At 56.0% G+C, this 19,521-nt stretch overlaps 2 protein-coding genes across 2 annotated transcripts; one reads left to right on the top strand and one right to left on the bottom strand.

The window, feature by feature from the left end:
- Positions 1–10,506: 10,506 nt before the first annotated feature.
- Positions 10,507–12,272, bottom strand: LOC106894903 (avidin-like). The gene is made up of 4 exons (XM_014953898.1): positions 12,116–12,272; positions 11,774–11,984; positions 11,007–11,127; positions 10,507–10,744 (listed from the first exon to the last, which is right to left on the bottom strand). Exons 1-4 carry the CDS (start codon positions 12,185–12,187, stop codon positions 10,711–10,713), a joined length of 438 nt encoding a protein of 145 aa, XP_014809384.1. The 5' UTR covers positions 12,188–12,272; the 3' UTR covers positions 10,507–10,710.
- Positions 12,273–17,527: 5,255 nt separating this feature from the next.
- On the top strand, positions 17,528–19,082 carry LOC106894882 (avidin-related protein 4/5-like; the record flags this gene model as incomplete). Its single annotated transcript, XM_014953873.1, is given in 4 exon segments — positions 17,528–17,686; positions 17,818–18,002; positions 18,436–18,747; positions 19,021–19,082. Coding segments are annotated over 4 exon segments (631 nt in total), but the record flags the coding sequence as incomplete, so codon positions are not given.
- Positions 19,083–19,521: the final 439 nt, after the last annotated feature.

Genomic DNA, 19,521 nt, shown 5'->3' with positions numbered 1-19,521 from the left:
GCCCTCTCCCCCTGCCCCCAAAACCAGTCTGCCCCAGGACGCCTGGCCCAGGACCCTCAGCTGTGCCACAGCGGGGCAGGGCAGCACGTGCTGCTGGGCCCCGCGGCACACAGGCAGGCAGGCAGCCTGCCCCGGCCCTGCTGCCCTGGTGGCTCTCTTCCCTGCCTGCCCCCTCCTGCCGCCTCTGCAGTGTGGAAGCCCAGGGCAGGGCGGCTGCTGGCCAGAGCAGCCTGCACCACAGGGACACCTCTGCAGTGAGAGACATCCCGCCCTGTTTTTGCAGGTGGCCGGGGCCATGCGTGAGATCTTGCTGGTGCCCTCCAGCCAATGCTCCGTGCTCATCCTTCTCAGCCAGCTCTTCATGGCAGTGCTCTTCCAGATCTCCTGCAGCCTGGACGGCCTACGGAAGGGCAGCTGCTGCTCTGGCAGGAGGAGCTGGAAGGCCGAGCATCGCTCCGTGCTCAGGTGCTGCGGCACTCCTTGCGTGCCCTGTCCCTGTCCCTGCTCTCTCGGCAGGCCCAAGCCGGGGCCGGGGCTCCGTGGGTGACCACGCATTGCTCTGCCTACAGGACTGCTGTAAGAACGGCACGAGCTCTCTTCCAGTGCCTGGGCGGTGCCTCCCTGGTGGAAGAGATGAGGAGGAAGGGTGCTTGGGACATGCTCCTGAGCGCCAAGACCTACCCCCGCCGTGTGGCCATGCTGACGAGGTGAGAGCCTGCTCAGCCGCCCTTGCCTGGCCTAGAGTTTCTCCCTGGTGAAGAAAGGCAGCCCGCACGGTCCCTTCCTGCTGGGGAAGCACCAGCAGGCAAGGCAGGGCTCCCAGGCAGGGCTGCCCCGCGTGGCCTGCCTTGTGGGGTAACGGCCGGGGCTGAGAGCGCAGCCCCAGCGAGGGTTGCCCGCCCGGCTCAGTGCCACCAAGGCCTTCTTCCCCCGGCCAGGGTGCTGCGGCGGGAAGCACCAGAGCACTGCGCCGCCATCTCTGAAGAGGCGGTCACGGCCCTTCTCCGGAGATGGACCGTGCAGGATGTTGGCGCCATGACAGTCCTGGTGGAGGTGGGCCTGCTGGCACGCGCTGCCTCTCTGAGGGCTGGCGGGGGGAAGCCGGGCTCCTGCGGGAGGCAGAGGGCAGAGGGGAGGTGGCAAGAGCCCTGTATGGACACTGCTGCCTCCCGCCTGGGCTGTGACCAGACATGGTGCCTTGCCGCGAGCCCTCCAGGAGCTCAGCTGGCTGTGCCCAGCTCTCACTCTGCTGCCCATTGCCTTTCAGCTCCTGGATTCCACCAACTTCAAGCACATCGATGGCCGGGTCCTGTCCGTCCTGCAGGCCCACCTCAAGAGCCAGAAGGTGCTGCTGCGCAGGCTGGCAGTGCAAGTCCTGGTCGTGCTCTCTGGGACACGCGAGAAGGTGTGCAGGGGCAGCTGGGCACAGTGCCGGTGTGGGCACGGGGCTGGGCTGCAGGCGCAGTGCGCGCAGCGGCTTCCTGGGGCTTGGCCAGGAATTGGGAGCAGCAGGAACGGTGCTCACGGCCCCCGCTGCCCTGTTTGGGGGCCCGTGAGCACTTCAGGCCAGGCCCTGGGCTGTGCCACAGGCAGAGAGATCTCTGCCCGACCAGCCCAGCACCCTCCACACGCAGCCTGGGTTTGCCCGTGCAGTCCTCCCTCGATTGGCTCACACAACCCAATGGTGTGTTTCACGTAGGCAGCGACACTTCAAGGCCTGCTGGCTGAGGTGACACAGCGACTGGAGGATGGTGACAGCTACGTCAGGACTGGGGCCCTGACTGTCCTCAGCAGAACGCTGCGGCTGGCGGACAGGCAGACGGCCGCCCCCATTGCTCTCCAGCTCCTCAAGACAATCCTGCCACTCTTTGAAAACGTAAGATGTCAGGAGAGCGCAGGCTTGGTCAGCATGCGGGGAGGGGGGCACGCGTGCCTGGCCCGCAGTGGCGTGTCCGTCTGCGTGCATGTGCTCTTCCCCTCAATGCAGAGGGAGAGCCACAAGCCTTCGTCTCCTCCCCATGGGCTTGGAGGAGCCGGGACTGAGGTTCTCCCCTCTTCCTTCTCTCCTCCTAGGAGTCCAGCTACGTGCGAGAGCACTCCATCCTCCTCTACAGGGATGCGATGGAGGTTGCAGTTGGCACCCACAGAAGGCAGATGCGGAAGGACGTGCAGAGGAGCCTGATGCCGCTGTTCTTCCACCTGCATGACCACGATCCCAGCGTGGCTAAGGTGGGGATTTCTAAGGCCTTTGAACGTGTGGTACGTGGGGCCCTGAGGAGGGGTCAGAGCCCCCCCCTGCCTGCAGGCGCAGACCTGGCAGCAGCTGAGAAGGCAGGCAGGGACATTTCCTACCCGTGCCCTGCTCCATGCAGCAGAGCAGAGCACCAGTGCGTGGCCACAAGCACCTAAGCTCTGGAGCCCCCATGGGCTTTCCAGTGGTGCCTGCAGATGTCGGAGGCCAGGGCTTGGAGCCCCAAGCCTTGCCATCCCCCTCCCTGCCCAGGGATACACAGGTCCTGTCCCCTGGGCAGCGGTGCCACCTCCCAGTCTCTGCTGCTCTGCAGGCCTCTTCACAAACCCTCCTTGGAGCTGCCAATTTCCTAAAGCGGCGACAGCTCAGGAAGCTCCTCAAGACCGAGGAGCATTGGAAGATCGGCGAGTGCCTGGTAAGGGTGGCCTTGATGCCCCACAGCCCCACTGGAGAAGCCTGTCTCCCCCAGTGCCCAACTGCCCTGCCCACTGCGGCAGGGGAAGGCAGGGAAGGGCAGCCCTGGGCGCAGGGGGAGGCTCTGGGCCAACCCTGTGCCCTCGTGCTCTCTCCAGCTGGCGGAGGGCAGCAGCAGGGTGGAGAAGTACCTGCAGTGGAGCCTGCCCTACCTGCGGAGCCCACAGCAGCCCTTGCGCGAGGCGGCCGTCAGGTTCATTGGTGAGCCACAACCCCGCCGGGCGTCCCTCCCTTCGCCCTCAGGGAAGCAGCCTGGGCTGAGGCGGGCCCAAGGGGAGGAGGGCGCGTGGCCAGGCCCCTGGGGCCGGTGGGGGCAGCCGGGCTGCTGTGGCCGTCAGGCCAGCAGGGTCTGTGACAGGCTGTGTGCTCCTAGGGCTCGCCGGGCGGAAGCTGAGGGATCGGCACCAGGAGAACCTCCAGCTGGTCTGCAACGGTGAGCGTGGGGTGTCTGCGGGCTGTCTGCCAGGGCTGGTGGGGTGGAGGAGAGACTCCGGTGGGGAGCTGCGGTGCTGCCCTGGCCGGGGAGGGCTCTGCTCCCTGGCCGGGCGAGGGGTGGTGTGGGCAGAGCACAGAGACTTTTCAGGGGCATGTGGGCCATTGGTGTTCAGCACGTTGCGGCTGATGCTGGCGCCTCCGGCTCTCTCCAGGCTGTGGGAAGAGCTGGGAGGCCTGAGGGGCTCCTGAGCTCTCTGCACACCTGGGCTCTGACCTGGGCTCTCTTCCTTTCCACCCCAGCCCTTGAAGATTCAGCGAATGACAGCAGCCTTTGCGTCTCTTCCTTGGCGGCTCAAGGCCTGTTGAACGTGAAGGCTGTGGTTGAAGAGCCTCCCTCTATCTTCCGCCAGCTCTCGAGGGCATGTAAGAAGAGGATCCTGCCCTAGGAGAAGGCTGGCTGTGCTCACCAGCCTGTGTCTCCCACGCGTTAATAAAAAGACGGTGGAACTTCACGTGCTCTTTAAGCTCCTCTTCCCCGTCCTGCACTGCCCTGCTGCCCGCCACACACCCGTGGGCTGGACCTACTCTGCTGGGCTGCCCCACACCTTGCTGAGCCCCACCAGCCCCTGGCAGCTGAGGGGCTGCTTCAGGCTTTCGGTGGGTCTTCTGGAATCTCGGCTAAGGCATGTGGAAAATCAGGAGGTGATTGGTGACAGCCAACACGGCTTCCCCAAGGGCAAGTGGTGCCTGACAAATTGGGTGGCCTTTTATGATATTGCCATGGCCTTGGTAGGCAAGGGCAGAGCAACAGATATCTGGACTGACTCAAGGCGTTTGACACTGTCCCGCACGACATTCTGGTCTCTATGATGGATGGACCACTGGGTGGATAAGGAACTGGCTGGATGGCCCCACTCAAAGGCTTACTGTCAACGGCTCAGCGTCTGAGTGGAAGGCAGCGACAAATGGCGTTCCTCAGGGGTCGGTGCAAATCTCATGAAGTTCAACGAAACATCATTGCAACGGAGACTGGCTCCAGGGCAGGTAAGACTGCACTGGGAGAAGGGATCTGTAGCTAAAAAGGCTGACAGAAAGCTCCTTTTGTGGCTTTTTGACGCCGGGCAAAGCCTCCTCCTCGTGCTGGGGGCTGACAGCTGGTGGGCGGGCTGCTGACTAAGCCTCAGCACAGCCAGCTCCTCCTGCGGCAAAACTAAACGAGCTATTAGCATCACCAGGTTATAAGGAGCCTCAGGGATGGCAGAGGCTAGCCACTGCACATTGAGCTCAGGGGGATTCCTAGTGCTCGTTTGCGTGCCTCAGTGGGTGCCTCAGCTGTCTGCAGCACATACAGCTGGGCACTGAGCCTCTGCCCGTGTACGAAGTAAGCTCAACCCCCTCCAAACTTTCAGGCAGCTAGGGCACTCATCCCGAGTGACCCTCAAGTTTCCTAGCATAAATTGCTTGCCTACTTCCAGCCATGGTTACTACTGGGTCAAAAGCTGTTGTTAGAAAAGGAGAAGCTGTGGGCACCCAGATGGAGGCCCCACGCAAACATGTGGGCGTCCAGGCCTCTGGCTGCAGAGAGTGCCGGAGCCTGGCACTGGCAATGGAGGGTAGTGGTGACAACACCTGCATCCAATGTGAACACGTGAATGACCTGCTCTTACAGGTGGCTGAGCTGAAGGATGAAGTGGAGAGGCTGAGGGGTATCAGGGAGTGTGAGAAAGAGATTGACTGGCGGTCCCACTCCCTGAGGGTAAAGGAACAGGATGGGAGCTCACATAAATCAGAGGACTCCCCTCTTCTCACCAGGCAGCAAGAGGTGATCTCAGAGAAGAAGGGGAGTGGAAACAGGTCCCTGCTCGGCGAAGCAGGCGAATGCCCTCCCAACCCCTTCCAGCCCCCCAGTTACCCTTGCAGAACAGGTATGGGGTCCTGCAGGAGGAACTGGCTGCTGAAAGGGAAGATGATAAAACCAGGCCAGAAATGCCAGAAAGACCGAGTCGCCATAGACCCTGCATCAAAACTAGCGCTAAAAGGAAAAGCAGATGGGTCATTGTTGTTGGCAACTCTCTACTGAGCGGGTGGAGGGGCCGATATGTCGCCCTGACCCACTTCACAGGCAAGTCTGCTGCCTCCCTGGAGCAAGAGCTAGGGATGTGTTGGGCAAACTTCCTGCCCTAGTAAAACCCTCTGATTATTACCCCCTCCTAGTATTTCAGGTGGGTAGCGAAGAAGTGGGGAGAAGAAGCCTGAAATCAATTAAAAGAGATTTTAGAGCCTTGGGACAGCTACTTAAGGGATCAGGAACACAAGTTGTGTTCTCCTCTATCCCTTCACTAGCAATGATGAATGAGGAACCAGACAGGAAGAGGCACCAGGTCAATTTGTGGCTCCAGGACTGGTGCTATTGGCAGGGCTTTGGGTTTTTCAATCATAGGCTGCTGTATGAGATACCTGGCCTACTGGTGGCAGGTGGGAGGCACCTGTCCCAGAGGGGGAAAAGAATTTTGGGGTAGGAGTCAGCAGGGCTCATCGACATGGCTTTAAACTAGATAGGAGGGGGGAGGGGAGATAACTGGGACTGAGAGGATTAAACCCGAGGGAAGCATGCCAGGGCTTGAGGAACGGAAGAATAGTGATGACTCTTGCTCTCTCCTCTGGGTTGATTTACAGGATACCAGGTCTGCTTGTGACGAGGGGGGAAAGCCTACTATTATTGCTAGCATAGCCTTGCAGTCCCTTGTCTCAGTGGCAGTGGGGGATGGTGATTCATACGGTAGCGAAGTCACAGGAAGTAGTAATAGGGTGGCAACTACAGAAGGGACTGAGCACGGTCGGGTAGGAAATAGGGCTCATCCCCCCAAAAAAGTGGCAGGACAACTAACCCAGCTGAAGTGCTTGTACACAAATGCACGCAACATGAGCAACAAACAGGAGGAGCTGGAGGCCATTGTGCGGCAGGAAAGCTATGATGTAGTTGCCATCACGGAAACATGGTGGGAAGAATCGCATGACTGGAGTGCTGCGATTGATGGATACAAGCTCTTCAGAAGGGATAGGCAAGGAAGAAGAGGAGGAGGGATGGCCCTGTATGTTAGAGAGGATTATGAATGTCTAGAACTTATTGAGGACAATAGTAGAGTTGAGTGCTTATGGGTAAGAATCACGGGAAGGGCCAGTCAGGCTGATATTGTGGTGGGAGTCTGTCACAGACCACCCAACCAGGATGCAGAGGTAGATGAAATGTTCTATAAGCAGCTGGCAGAGGTCTCAAGATCACTTGCCCTTGTCCTGGCGGGAGACTTCAACCTCCCAGATATCAGGTGGGAACACAATACAGATGAGAGGGAACGGTCTAGAAAGTTCCTGGAGTGTGTTGGGGATAACTTCGTGACACAGCTGGTGAGAGAGCCGACTGGGGAAGGAGCATTTCTGGATCTGGTGTTTGCAAATAGAGAAGGACTTGTGGGGGACATGATGGTTGGAGGCTGTCTGGGGCAAAGTGACCATGAAATGATAAAGTTTTTGATTTTTAGGGAGGCGGGAAGGGAAACCAGCAGGACTGCCATCATGGACTTCCGGAGGGCAGACTTTGGTCTTTTTAAGAGTCTGCTTGACAGAGTCCCTTGGGGGGCAGCCCTGAAGGGCAAAGGAGTCCAGGAAGGCTGGACATTTTTCAAGGAGGAAGTCTTAAAAGCGCAGGCACAGTAAAGCAAGTTGTCAGAGGCCTGGATAAACAAAGAGATAGTGTCACAGCTCAGGGAAAAAAAGAGAGTTTATGGCCTTTGGAAAAAAGGGCAGGCCACTCAGGAAGATTATAAAAGTGTAGCAAAGTTATGCAGGGAAAAGATTAGAAAGGCCAAAGCCCACCTAGAACTGAACCTGGCCTTGGATGTTAAAAACAACAAAAAGAAATTCTATATATATATTAGCAGGAAGAGGAGAACTTGGGACAGCCAAGTTCCACTATTGGATATGGGAGGCAATGTAGTGACAAAGGATGAGGAGAAGGCTGAGGTACTGAATGCCTTTTTTGCCTCAGTCTTCAGTAATAGAGTAGGGTGTCTTCTGAGTACCCAGACCCCTGAGCCAGCAGATAAGGGCAGGGAGCAGAATGAAGCCCCTGTAATCCAAAGAGAAGAAGTGAGGGACCTGCTCCAGCACCTAGACACAAACAAGTCTATGGGCCCAGATGGGATCCACCCGAGGGTACTGAGGGAGCTGGCAGATCTGCTTGCGGAGCCACTCTCCATCATTTACCAGCAGTCCTGGCAAACTGGGGAGGTTCCAGCCGACTGGCCTCTAACAAATGTGACGCCCATCCACAAGAAGGGTCGGAAGGATGATCCAGGGAACTACAGGCCTGTCAGTCTGACCTCGGTGCCTGGGAAAGCCATGGAACAGATCATCCTGAGTGCCATTATGCAGCGCATGAAGGACGCTCAGGTGATCAGGCCCAGCCAGCACGGGTTCACGAGGGGCAGGTCCTGTTTGACAAACTTGATCTCCTTCTATAACAAAGTGACCCGCTTGCTGGATGAAGGAAAGGCTGTGGATGTTGTTTACCTGGACTTTAGCAAGGCCTTTGACACAGTCTCCCACAGTATTTTCCTGGAGAAACCGGCTGCTCATACCTTAGATGGGTATACTCTTCACTGGGTTAAAAACTGGCTGGAGGGCCAGGCCCAGAGAGTAGTGGTAAATGGAATTAAATCCATTTGACAGCCGGTCATGAGTGGTGTCCCACAGGGCTCGGTACTGGGACCTGTTCTCTTTAATATCTTTATCAATGATCTGGACGAGGGGATTGAGTGCACCCTGAGTAAATTTGCAGATGACACCAAGCTGGCTGGCAGTGTCGAACTGCTGGAGGGCAGAGAGGCTTTGCAGAGGGATCTGGACAGGCTGGATCGATGGGCTGAGACCAACAGGATGAGTTTCAATAAGGCCAAGTGCCGGGTCCTGCACTTGGGTCACAACAACCCCAGGCAGCACTACAGGCTTGGGGAGCTGCCTGGGGGGTGCTGGTTGACAGCAGGCTGAACATGAGCCAGCAGTGTGCCCAGGTGGCCAAGAAGGCCAATGGTCTCCTGGCCTGTATCAGGAACAGCGTGGTGAGTAGGACCCAAGAGGTGATCGTCCCCCTGTACTCGGCACTGGTGAGGCCTCACCTCGAGTACTGTGTCCAGTTTTGGACCTCTTCCCACAAAAAAGACATTGAGGTGCTGCAGCAGGTCCAGAGAAGGGCAGCGAAGCTGGTGAGGGGTCTGGAGAGTAAGTCTTATGAGGAGAGGCTGAAGGAGCTGGGGTTGTTTAGTCTGAAGAAGAGGAGGCTGAGGGGAGACCTTATCGCACTCTATAACTACCTGAAGGGAGGGTGTAGGGAAGAGGGGGTCGGTCTCGTCTCCGAGGTCACAGGCAACAGGACAAGAGGAAACCGCCTCAAGTTGTGCCAGAGGAGGTTTAGACTGGATATTAGGAAACATTTCTTCATGGAAAGGGTTATCCAGCATTGGAATAGGCTGCCCAGGGAAGTGGTGGAGGCACCATCCCTGGAGGTGTTCAAAAGATGGGTTGACATGGTCCTCAGGAATATGGCTTAGTGGTGTGTTGGTTGGTTTTGTGGTGTGTGGTGTGGTTTTTTGTTTGTGTGGGGTGGCTTTTTTTTTGTCAGAGTTAGACTGATGGTTGGACTAGATGATCTTTAAGGTCCCTTCCAACCCAGACGATTCTATGATTCTATGAAACCAAGTACAGGTTGCACCTGCGACATGGCAATCCCAAGCCCCAACAGGTTGGTGGGTGAATAACTGGAGTGCAGCCCTGAGGAGAAGGACTTGGGAGTGCTTGTGGATGGGAAGCTCAACATGAGGTGGCAGCGTGCCACTGGCAGCGCAGAAAGCCAGTCGCATCCTGGGCTGCACGAAAACAAGTGTGGCCAGCAGGTCGTGGGAGCTGATTCTGCCCCTCTGCTCTGCTCTGCTCTGTTCTCGTGAGATCCCACCTGGAGTACTGTCTCCAGCTCTGGACAACTCAGCACGGAAACACCATGGACCTGTTGGACCGGGGCCAGAGGAGGGCCCTAATGATGATCAGAGGGCTGGAGCACCTCTGCTATGAAGACAAGCTGAGAGAGCTGGGGTTGTTCAGCCTGGAGAAGAGAAGGCTCCGGGGACACCTTAGAGCAGCCATCCAGGATCTGAAGGGAGCCTGCAGGAGAACTGGAGAGGGACTCTCTCAGAAAGTGTAGCAACAGGACAAGGGGCAATGGTTTTAAATTGAAAGAGGGGAGATTGAGATTAGACACCAGAAAGAAATTCTTTTCTGTGAGAGTGCTGAGGCACTGGAACAGGCTGCCCAGAGACGGTGTGGATGCCCCGTCCCTGGAAGTGTTCAAGACCAGGCTGGGTGGGGCTTTGAGCAACCTGGTGGAGTGGGAAGTGTCCCTGCCCATGGCAGGGGGTGTGGAAGTCAATGACCTTTAAGGTCCCTTCCACCTCTAACCATACTATGATGTGATGATTCCATGATTCTGGTGTTTTTATCAATGTCCTGGACGAAGGGATCAAGGGCTCCCTCAGTAAGTTTGCAGATGACAGCAATTGTGCAGCAGTGTGGATCTGCTGGAGGGTGGGAAGACTCTGCAGAGGGATCTGGATGGGCTGGATTGATGGTTTGAGGCCAGTGGTCTGGGGTGCAAGAAGGCCAAGTGCTGGGTCTTGCACTTGGGTCACAGCAACCCCATGCACACCTCAGGCTGTGGGAAGAGTGGCTGGAGAGCTTCCTGGCGGAAAAGGACCGGGGAGTGTTGGTCAGCAGCTGGCGGAATATGAGCCAGCAGAGACCCTGGCTCATATTCTTAGTGGAAGAGCAACCTCATCCTGGCCTATAGCAGGAATGGTGTGGCCAGCAGGACTGATGTGATACCACTCCTGCAGTATCAGTTTTGGGCCGCTCACCACAAGAAAGACGCTGAGGTGTTGGATGGTGTCCAGAGAAGGGCAAGGAAGCTGGTGAGGGGTCTGGTGCACAAGCCTTATGAGGAGCGGCTGAGGGAGCTGGGATTGTTGAAATCCCAGGAGGGGAGGAAAGTCCGAGGAGAGACCTTATCACTCCCTCCAAATGCCTGAAAATTGCAAATGGTCTGAAGAGTCTGCAGGGGAGGTTTAGGATGGGTATTAGGACAAATTTCTTCATGGAACCAGTTGCCGTGCATTGGAGCAGGCTGCCCAGGGAAGTGGCTGACTCCCCATCAGTCGTGGGTGGGCCAGACTGGCCTCGGCAACGAATGACAGATGCTCTCCCTGACATTTTCCAGTAACAACAGAGCCAGCCAGCGCCAGTTGCAATGAATTTGTTAGATGCATTTATTGTGCTAGTTAAATAGTCACTAGGGCACACTGTTTGGTTGGTTTGTTCGCATGGTTGGTTGTGTTTACAGCACAGCTTTACTGGGAGAAGCAGGTGGTGGGGCAGGGAGAGGTGCCCACACAACAGGCCCTGCCACCAGCAGGGGCACCCCCGTGCTGACACCCCCTCTCCTTCTGTCACTCCAGGCGGGTGAAGACATTGGTGCCGACCCTGCAGGGACACAGAAAGAGGAGGCGTGAAGGTGGGAAATGCACCCTTGCACAGGGCACATGCACCTTCCCAGCCCCATCCCACCCCCCAGCAGCGTTTGCACTTCGACAGGACCCCTGGGGTGGGCATGCACGTGTCCCCCATCCTTGATCAGCCCACACTCGCATCAGCTCTTTCAGGGGCTGAGCACCGTGGCGTGGGAGACCCCTGCTCTCCCAGGGATGTGCAGGGGACCTGAGTGGGGCAGGGACAGGAGGCTCACCTGGTGGCTTTCCAGTCATCCTTCATGTTGTCCACATGGTACCGCAGGAGCCACATGGTCTTCAAAACCTCCTTTCCATTCTCATCCACAAAGCACTGGCCCGTGAAGACGGTGATGGAGTCTGCGGGGACAGGGCAGGAGGTGGAGGGGAGCACGGTCAGTGCTGAGCCGTGGCCCTGCAGGCTGCCCCAGTGCAGGGGAGAGTCGACCTGGGCTGTCCCTACCCTCTGTGGACACAGCGGTGATGGGGAAAGCGGGCAGGAGGGGTCAGAGAGGGGAGGTGTGACAAGGAGATGGGGAGAGAGCAGTGGGCTTCAGCCCCCAGCCTGTCCTCTGTGCTCTGTGTCTGGGAGATGGCAGCAGCCAAGGAGCTCTGGCGTCAGGGATGAGGGAGCATCAATCAGGGACACCACAGCGGATGGGAGAGCACGGGGGATGGAGGTGCATTGGGAAACTACTGGGGAAGGTAGGGGATCATCAAGGGCATCACAGAGGAGAAGAGAAGAGCACCAGGGACATCACATGGGAGGGCAGGGGACCACTCGGAACGTGTCAGGAAGGGTAGGAAAGCTCTGCAGACATAAAAGAGAGGGCAGAGAAACTCTGGGGACATCAGAGAGAGGGTGGGGAGGTCTGGGGAGAGCACAGAGAGGGCAGGGGACCATGGGGGACATCCAAGAGAGGGCAGGGAAGCTCTGCACACAACACAGTGGAGCACAGGGCAGGTCTGGGGACAGCACAGGCAAGGCAGGGGAAAGGAGAAACACCTGTAAAGTTCCATTGGACGGTGAAACCAAAGGTGGGCTGCCTGCTCTCGGTCACGACGTGCTGAAACCCCACCAGTGGTGACGGCTGGATCGGCTTGCTTGTGTCACTCACTGCCGTGTTGTAGGTGCCAGTGAATTTGCCACCTTCATCCAGAGTCTCGATGGTCATGTTGGAGCCCAGGTCATTTTTCCAGTCCCCGGTCAGCACACACTGGAGCAGAGGAGACTCAGCGTTGGTGTCACAGCACAGCCCAGGTGCGGGCAGGGTGGCAGGAGTGGGCAGCCCCGGGAGCTGCAGCCCCCCTGACCACCCTGCCCCCTTCATCCCAGCCCTGCCCTTACCTTTCTTGCGCAGAGGCCGGGAGCCACCAGGGCCAGGCTGAGCAGCAGGAGGAAGGGAGTCGCTTGCACCATCTCTGCAGCGGGCAGACAGCTGGGGTGCCTGGGGACGTGCTCCTCGCAGGGCTCTGACGGTGTGCCTCTGCCCTCACCTTTTTATAGCTGCCGGGGCAGCCGGTGGCAGCTCTGGACAGGGCGTTGTGCAATCTGGGTGTTTCCAAATTGGCTGATCCTGGCTGTAGGAGAGAGTGTGGGGAGGATTGTCAAGGAGGCGACTGTCCCAGCCGCAAGGTCAGCTCCCCAAAGCCAGGCAGGTGCTGCCTTCAAAGGAAGTGCTGACAGAAAAAGCAGGAGAAGGAAGCAAAGGGGCTGGCCACAGGCAAGTTGGGACACAATTCCACCAATGGCCTGGGGCACTGCTGCTCCCTACAAAGGTGATTTCACCTGGTAATGATATTAATCAGTGACATCCGAGGGTGGCACCCTGGTTTGGTGTCCAGTGTGCCGAAATTTAATGGGGACGCCTGTAGGATGGTCTCTGCACCACCCTCAACTCCTCACTCTGATGGCTTGCTGATTCCCACAAGATACCCTGGATTTCAGCACCTGACGGTAATCACGAACCAAGTCTCAGGACGGGTAGCTTTTCCCACCAGGAATGCTAATACTGCAGGAGTGGTATCACATCAGTCCTGCTGGCCACACCATTCCTGCTATAGGCCAGGATGAGGTTGCCCTTCCACTAAAAATATGAGCCAGGGTCTCTGCTGGCTCATATTCCTCTGGCTGCTGACCAACAGTCCCTGGTCCTTTTCCGCCAGGAAGCTCTCCAGCCACTCTTCCCACAGCCTGAGGTGTGCATGGGGTTGCTGTGACCTAAGTGCAGGACTTGGCACTTAGCCTTCTTAAAGCCCAGACCACTGGACTCGGACCATCAATCCAGCCCATCCAGATCCCTCTGCAGAGCCTTCTCACCCTCCAGCAGATCCACACTGCTGCACAATTGCTGTCATCTGCAAACTTACTGAGGGAGCCCTTGATCCCCTCGTCCATGAGCTTGATAAAGAAATTAAGGAGAAAAGGCCGCAAGAGTGAGCCCTGGGGAACACCACTTGGGACCAGCTACCAACTGGATTTAACACCATTCACCCCCACCCTTTTGGCCTGGCCATCCAGCCAATTGTTTACGCACCAAAGCGTACGCTTGTATCCATGCCGTGAGCAGCTGGTTTCTCTCAGAGTATGCTGCAGGAAACGGATTGATGGATTGATGGTCCAAGTCCAGTGGTCTGGGCTTTAAGAAGGCTAAGTGCCAAGTCCTGCACTTAGGTCACAGCAACCCCATGCACACCTCAGGCTGTGGGAAGAGTGGCTGGAGAGCTTCCTGGTGGAAAAGGACCAGGGAGTGTTGATCAGCAGCCAGAGGAATATGAGCCAGCAGAGACCCTGGCTCATATTCTTAGTGGAAGGGCAACCTCATCCTGGCCTATAGCAGGAATGGTGTGGCCAGCAGGACTGATGTGATACCACTCCTGCAGTATCAGTTTTGGGCCGCTCACCACAAGAAAGACGCTGAGGTGTTGGATGGTGTCCAGAGAAGGGCAAGGAAGCTGGTGAGGGGTTTGGTGCACACATCTTGTAAGGAGAGGGTGGGGGAACTGGGTCTGTTGAACCTGGGGGAGGAAAGTCCGAGGAGAGACCTTATCACTCCCTCCAAATGCCTGAAAATTGCAAATGGTCTGAAGAGTCTGCAGGGGAGGTTTAGGATGGGTATTAGGACAAATTTCTTCATGGAACCACTTGCCGTGCATTGGAGCAGGCTGCCCAGGGAAGTGGCTGACTCCCCATCAGTCGTGGGTGGGCCAGACTGGCCTCGGCAACGAATGACAGATGCTCTCCCTGACATTTTCCAGAAGGTATTTACAAGATGTGTAGATGTGGTGTTTAGGGACACGCTTTAGTAGTGGACATGTCATGGTTAGGCTAACAGTTGAACTTGATGATTTCCAAGGTATTTTCCAACCTTCATGATTCTAGGCTTCTACGGTTCTCTGGTTCTCTTCAGTCTTTCCACCTGTCCTGAGGATTGTGGGTGATACTGGTCTCAAGAGTGAGCCCTGGGGAACACCAGCCAGGACCAGCCCCACCAGGTGTATTTAACTCCGTTTACCACATCCCTTTTGGCCCAGCCATCCAGCCAATTTTTTACTCACTGAAGCGTACATCCATCCAAGCCATGAACAGTCAGCTTCTCCCAGAGTATGCTGTGGTAAACAGTGAAAGGCTTTGCTAAAGTCCAGGTACACAACATCCACAGCCTTTCCCTTGTCCTCTAAGTGTGCCACCTTGTAGTAGAATAGGTGTCTTCCAAATAAAATTGCTCGAACTTGTAGTCAAGTAGGATTGAAATGGCCCGAATTTTTAGGAATAGCACTATGGGATATTACTAATAGGCCTCAACAATGTCTAGGGTTGTCACCAGCAGAACCGGTGTCTGGCAGGCACTTGGCTGTACCTGGGACTTTTATCCCCACTCGGACCAGCCTCGTAGGTGGAGATGAACGCGTTCCAAGTTTCTTTAGGGGATACAAAAAACATCTACAAGTAAATAGGGCACAAACCAGATGGGTTCAACCAGTACCCACTGGAACGCAAGTACAGGATATCCAGCCTGGAGATAAGATAGAAGGATAAAATTCCACTCTTGCCAAAGTAATTTGCACCCTCAATTGAGTGGGGGCATACACTGTGTCATTAACTTCTTCCTTCGCTGTTATGCTTGCAGAGCAGGATTCACAACTAATGTTAAATTTGCCCAAAGAACATCAGTTAGGTTGACCATTATTGACTCTGCAAGACTCATTGGAATCCAAGAACAAATTCTTCAAGGACTCGAAAAAGCACTAAACAGCAAACGAAGGAATTCCTAACACAGGGAAAACTGCTAGGATGTTCTCTTTCAGCAAGAACTCCGGCCTCGCCACTACTAGTGTAGGCGAGTACGCCATCAGACCAGAAATGGTCTTAGGAAAGGTCTTAGGAAAGGGGTTCCATCCCTGGAAGCGCTCAAGGGGGAGGGGGCTGGAGGGGGCTTTGAGCAAGCTGGTCTGGTGGGAGGTGTCCATGCCCATGGCAGGGGGGATGTAACTTGCTGATTATTAAGGTCCCTTCCAACCCTAACCATTCTATGCTTCTATGCTTCTAGTATCTTTATCGATGTCCCGGAGGAAGGGAGGGCGTGCACCCTGAGGAAGCTTGCAGATGACAGCAATTGTTCAGGAGTGTGGATGTGCTGGAGGGTGGGAAGGCTCTGCAGAGGGATCTGGACAGGCTGGACTGACGGTGCGAGGCCAATGGTGTGAGGTTCAACAAGGCCAAGTGCTGGGTCCTGCACTTGGGTCACCACAAGCCCATGAAGGCCTCAGACTGTGGGAAGAGTGGCTGGAGAGCTGCCTGGTGGAGAAGGACCTGGTCAGCAGCCAACTGAATATGAGCCAGCAGTGAGACCAGGTGGCCAGGAAGGGCAATAGCAACCTGGCCTGTAAGCGGAATGGGGTGGCCAGCAGGACTGGGGAAGTGACCATCACACCATACTGGGCCCTGGTGAGGCCCCACCATCATTGCTGTGTTCAGTTTTGGGCCGCTCACCACAAGAAAGATGCTGAGGTGCTGGATGGTGTCCAGAAAAGGGCAATGAAGCTGGTGAGGAGTACAAGTGTGTACAAGTCTGGTGTACAAGTCTTATGAGGGGAGACTGAGGGAGCTGGTGCTCTTGAGTCTAGAGAAAAAGAGTCTGAGGGCAGACCTTATCCCTCCTTACAAATGCCTGAAAAGAGGAAACAGCCTCGAGAGTCAACAGGGGAGGTTTAGCATGGCTATTAGGACAAATTTCTTCATGGAACTAGTTGCCATGCATTGGAACAGGTCGCCCAGGGTTGGTGGCCCGGGGAAGTGGTTGACTCCCCATCTGTCATGGTTGGTCCAGACTGGCCTCAGAAACGAATGACAGATGCTCTCCCCGACCTTTTCGGGAAGATATTTTCCCGGAAGGTATTTACAGGATGTGTAGATGACGTGTTTAGGGACACGGCTTGTCAGGGTTAGCTTAACGGCTGAACTTGGTGATTTTCAAGGCATTTTCCAACTTCAATGATTCCAGGGTTCTACGGTTCTCTGGTTGTCTTCAGTCTTTCCACCTGTCCTGATGACTGTGGATGATACGGAACATGTAGTTGTTCATAAACTTCTATGGATACTGTTTAGTGGTCCTGCTGAAAAAATGAGAACCCTGTTGGATTCTGTAGTTTCAGATATCCCATGTCTGGGAATGATTTCCCACAAGAGTGCTTTGACCACTCCGGCACTATCAGCTCTCTTAGTGGGAAAAGCAACCCATCCCAAGACTTGGTCCACGATTGCCAGCAGGTGCTTAAATCGCTGGTATCTTGTCGGCAATCAGCAAGCCATCAGAGGGAGGAGTTGATGGTGGTGCAGAGAACATTCTGTAAGTGTCTCCATTAAATTACTTACAATTTTCAGTTTTCACAGTCTCCTGGAGGACAGCCCATGCCTTTAAGTTGAAGGATCCTTTTTAGGGACATACCCTGGCTTGTTATGTGCTGGCCAGTTAGCATTTTGCCCCCTTTTTTTTTTTTTTTTTTGTACATAGATATTTAATACCATCTGATTTCTTCCAGTTTTAGAAACCCTCAACTAAAGCCATCCCCTTCTCTATGCTGCCTTTAATGCGGGTGAAGCGAAGACGTTTAATGTTTTATTTTTACAGCATATATAGTTTCTCTCTTTTGATCAGGCGTTGTGCTCTCTACACAGATAGGTTGTGGGGGCCTGTGCACGGGCTGTTGTGAGGAATACAATTGGCTACATATAAGCATTCATGCACCTGGGCTAATTAGTCATTATCGTTTGTTTTGTTATATTGTTATCTAATTGCTAGCTTGCTATCTATTTTGTTGCCTTCACATTACCATATAAGGACATTGTTTACTGTTCTCAAGGCTTCCTTCACATCACTGCAAGAACATCTGCTGAGCGCTCAGCAGCACGTCTCCACAATTCCCCACTCACCACAGGCCACCAAACCAGGATGCCACTGATTAATATCATTACCAGGTGAAATCACCTTTGTAGGGAGCAGCAGTGCCCCAGGCCATTGGTGGAATTGTGTCCCAACTTGCCTGTGGCCAGCCCCTTTACTTCCTTCTCCTGCTTTTTCTGTCAGCACTTCCTTTGAAGGCAGCACCTGCCTGGCTTTGGGGAGCTGACCTTGCGGCTGGGACAGTTGCCTCCTTGACAATCCTCCCCACACTCTCTCCTACAGCCAGGATCAGCCAATTTGGAAACACCCAGATTGCACAACGCCCTGTCCAGAGCTGCCACCGGCTGCCCCAGCAGCTATAAAAAGGTGAGGGCAGAGGCACATCGTCAGAGCCCTGCGAGGAGCACGTCCCCAGGCACCCCAGCTGTCTGCCCGCTGCAGAGATGGTGCAAGCGACTCCCTTCCTCCTGCTGCTCAGCCTGGCCCTGGTGGCTCCCGGCCTCTGCGCAAGAAAGGTAAGGGCAGGGCTGGGATGAAGGGGGCAGGGTGGTCAGGGGGGCTGCAGCTCCCGGGGCTGCCCACTCCTGCCACCCTGCCCGCACCTGGGCTGTGCTGTGACACCAACGCTGAGTCTCCTCTGCTCCAGTGTGTGCTGACCGGGGACTGGAAAAATGACCTGGGCTCCAACATGACCATCGTGCCGATAAATGGAAAAGGCGAATTCACCGGCTCCTACCACACGGCCGTGAGCTCCACGACAAACGAGATCCAGCTGTCACCACTGGTGGGGTTCCAGAACAGCACCACCCAGAACAAAAGAACATTACAGGTGTTTCTCCTTTCCCCTGCCTTGCCTGTGCTGTCCCCAGACCTGCCCTGTGCTCCACTGTGTTGTGTGCAGAGCTTCCCTGCCCTCTCTTGGATGTCCCCCATGGTCCCCTGCCCTCTCTGTGCTCTCCCACCCTCTCTCTGATGTCCCCAGAGTTCCTCTGCCGTCCTTGTTATGTCTACAGAGCTTTCCTGCCCTCCCTGACATGTTCCAAGTGATCCCCTGCCCTCCCATGTGATGTCCCTGGTGCTCTTCTCTCCTCCTCTGTGATGTCCTTGATGATCCCCTACCTTCCTCAGTGGTTTCCTGATGCACCCCCATCCCCAGTGGGACCCCCTGTGGTGTCCCTGACACTCCCCCATCCCTGACGCCAGAGCTCCAGGGCTGCTCTCAGCTCCCAGACGCAGAGCACAGAAGACAGGCTGGGGGCTGAAGCCCACTGCTCTCTCCCCATCTCCTGGTCACACCTCCCCTCTCTGACCCCTCCTGCCCGCTTTCCCCATCACCGCTGTGTCCACAGAGGGTAGGGACAGCCCGGGTCTACTCTCCCCTGCACTGGGGCAGCCTGCAGGGCCACGGCTCAGCACTGACCGTGCTCCCCTCCACCTCCTGCCCTGTCCCCGCAGACTCCATCACCGTCTTCACGGGCCAGTGCTTTGTGGATGACGATGGAAAGGAGGTTTTGAAGACCATGTGGCTCCTGCGGTCCCGTGTGGGCAACATGAAGGATGACTGGAAAGCCACCAGGTGAGTCCCCTGTCCCTGCCCCACTCAGGTGCCCTGCGCATCCCTGGGAGAGCAGGGGGTCTCCCACCCCACAGTGCTCAGTGCCAGCAGAGCTGACACCACTGTGGGGGTCACCAAGGATGGGGGACACATGCACGGGGGGTCCTGTCGAGGTGCAAATGCTGCTGGGGGGTGGGATGGGGCTGGGTGGACATTCGGCACTGGGAGGGTGCGTGTGCCCTGTGCAAGGGTGCCTTTCCCACCCTCACGCCTCCTCTCTCTGTGTCCCCGCAGGGTCGGCACCAATGTCTTCACCCGCCTGGAGTGACAGAAGGAGAGGGGGTGTCAGCACAGGGGTGCCTCTGCTGGTGGCAGGGCCTGTTGTGTGGGCACCTCTCCCTGCCCCACCACCTGCTTCTCCCAGTAAAGCTGTGCTGTAAACACCCACCAGGCTACCGTCCTGTCGTGGCTTTGAATATTCATAAACTTTGAGAGACAGCACCTGAGGTTGATGCTGCATGGATGTTCCAACATAACCACATCAGCCGTGACGTTATCGTATCATCAGTTGGTATAACACAGGAGAGCAAAACGATAATCCCCATCCTTATTCCAGGGGTGATAAAGAGCATGGCAGGGGTTATCCAGTGCATGGAAGGATTCACCCAACACAACCATGCGAACAAACCAACCAAACGGTGTGCCCTAGCGACTATTTAACTAGCACAATAAATGCATCTAACAAATTCATTGCAACTGGCGCTGGCTGGCTCTGTTGTTACCTCCACCCTTCAT

This window comes from Calidris pugnax, unplaced genomic scaffold (assembly GCF_001431845.1).
Source record: "Calidris pugnax isolate Ruff unplaced genomic scaffold, ASM143184v1 scaffold178, whole genome shotgun sequence".
Lineage (NCBI taxonomy): Eukaryota > Metazoa > Chordata > Aves > Charadriiformes > Scolopacidae > Calidris > Calidris pugnax.
The sequence above is the reverse complement of the archived record's forward strand: the minus strand, read 5'-3'. Positions and strand labels throughout refer to the sequence as shown.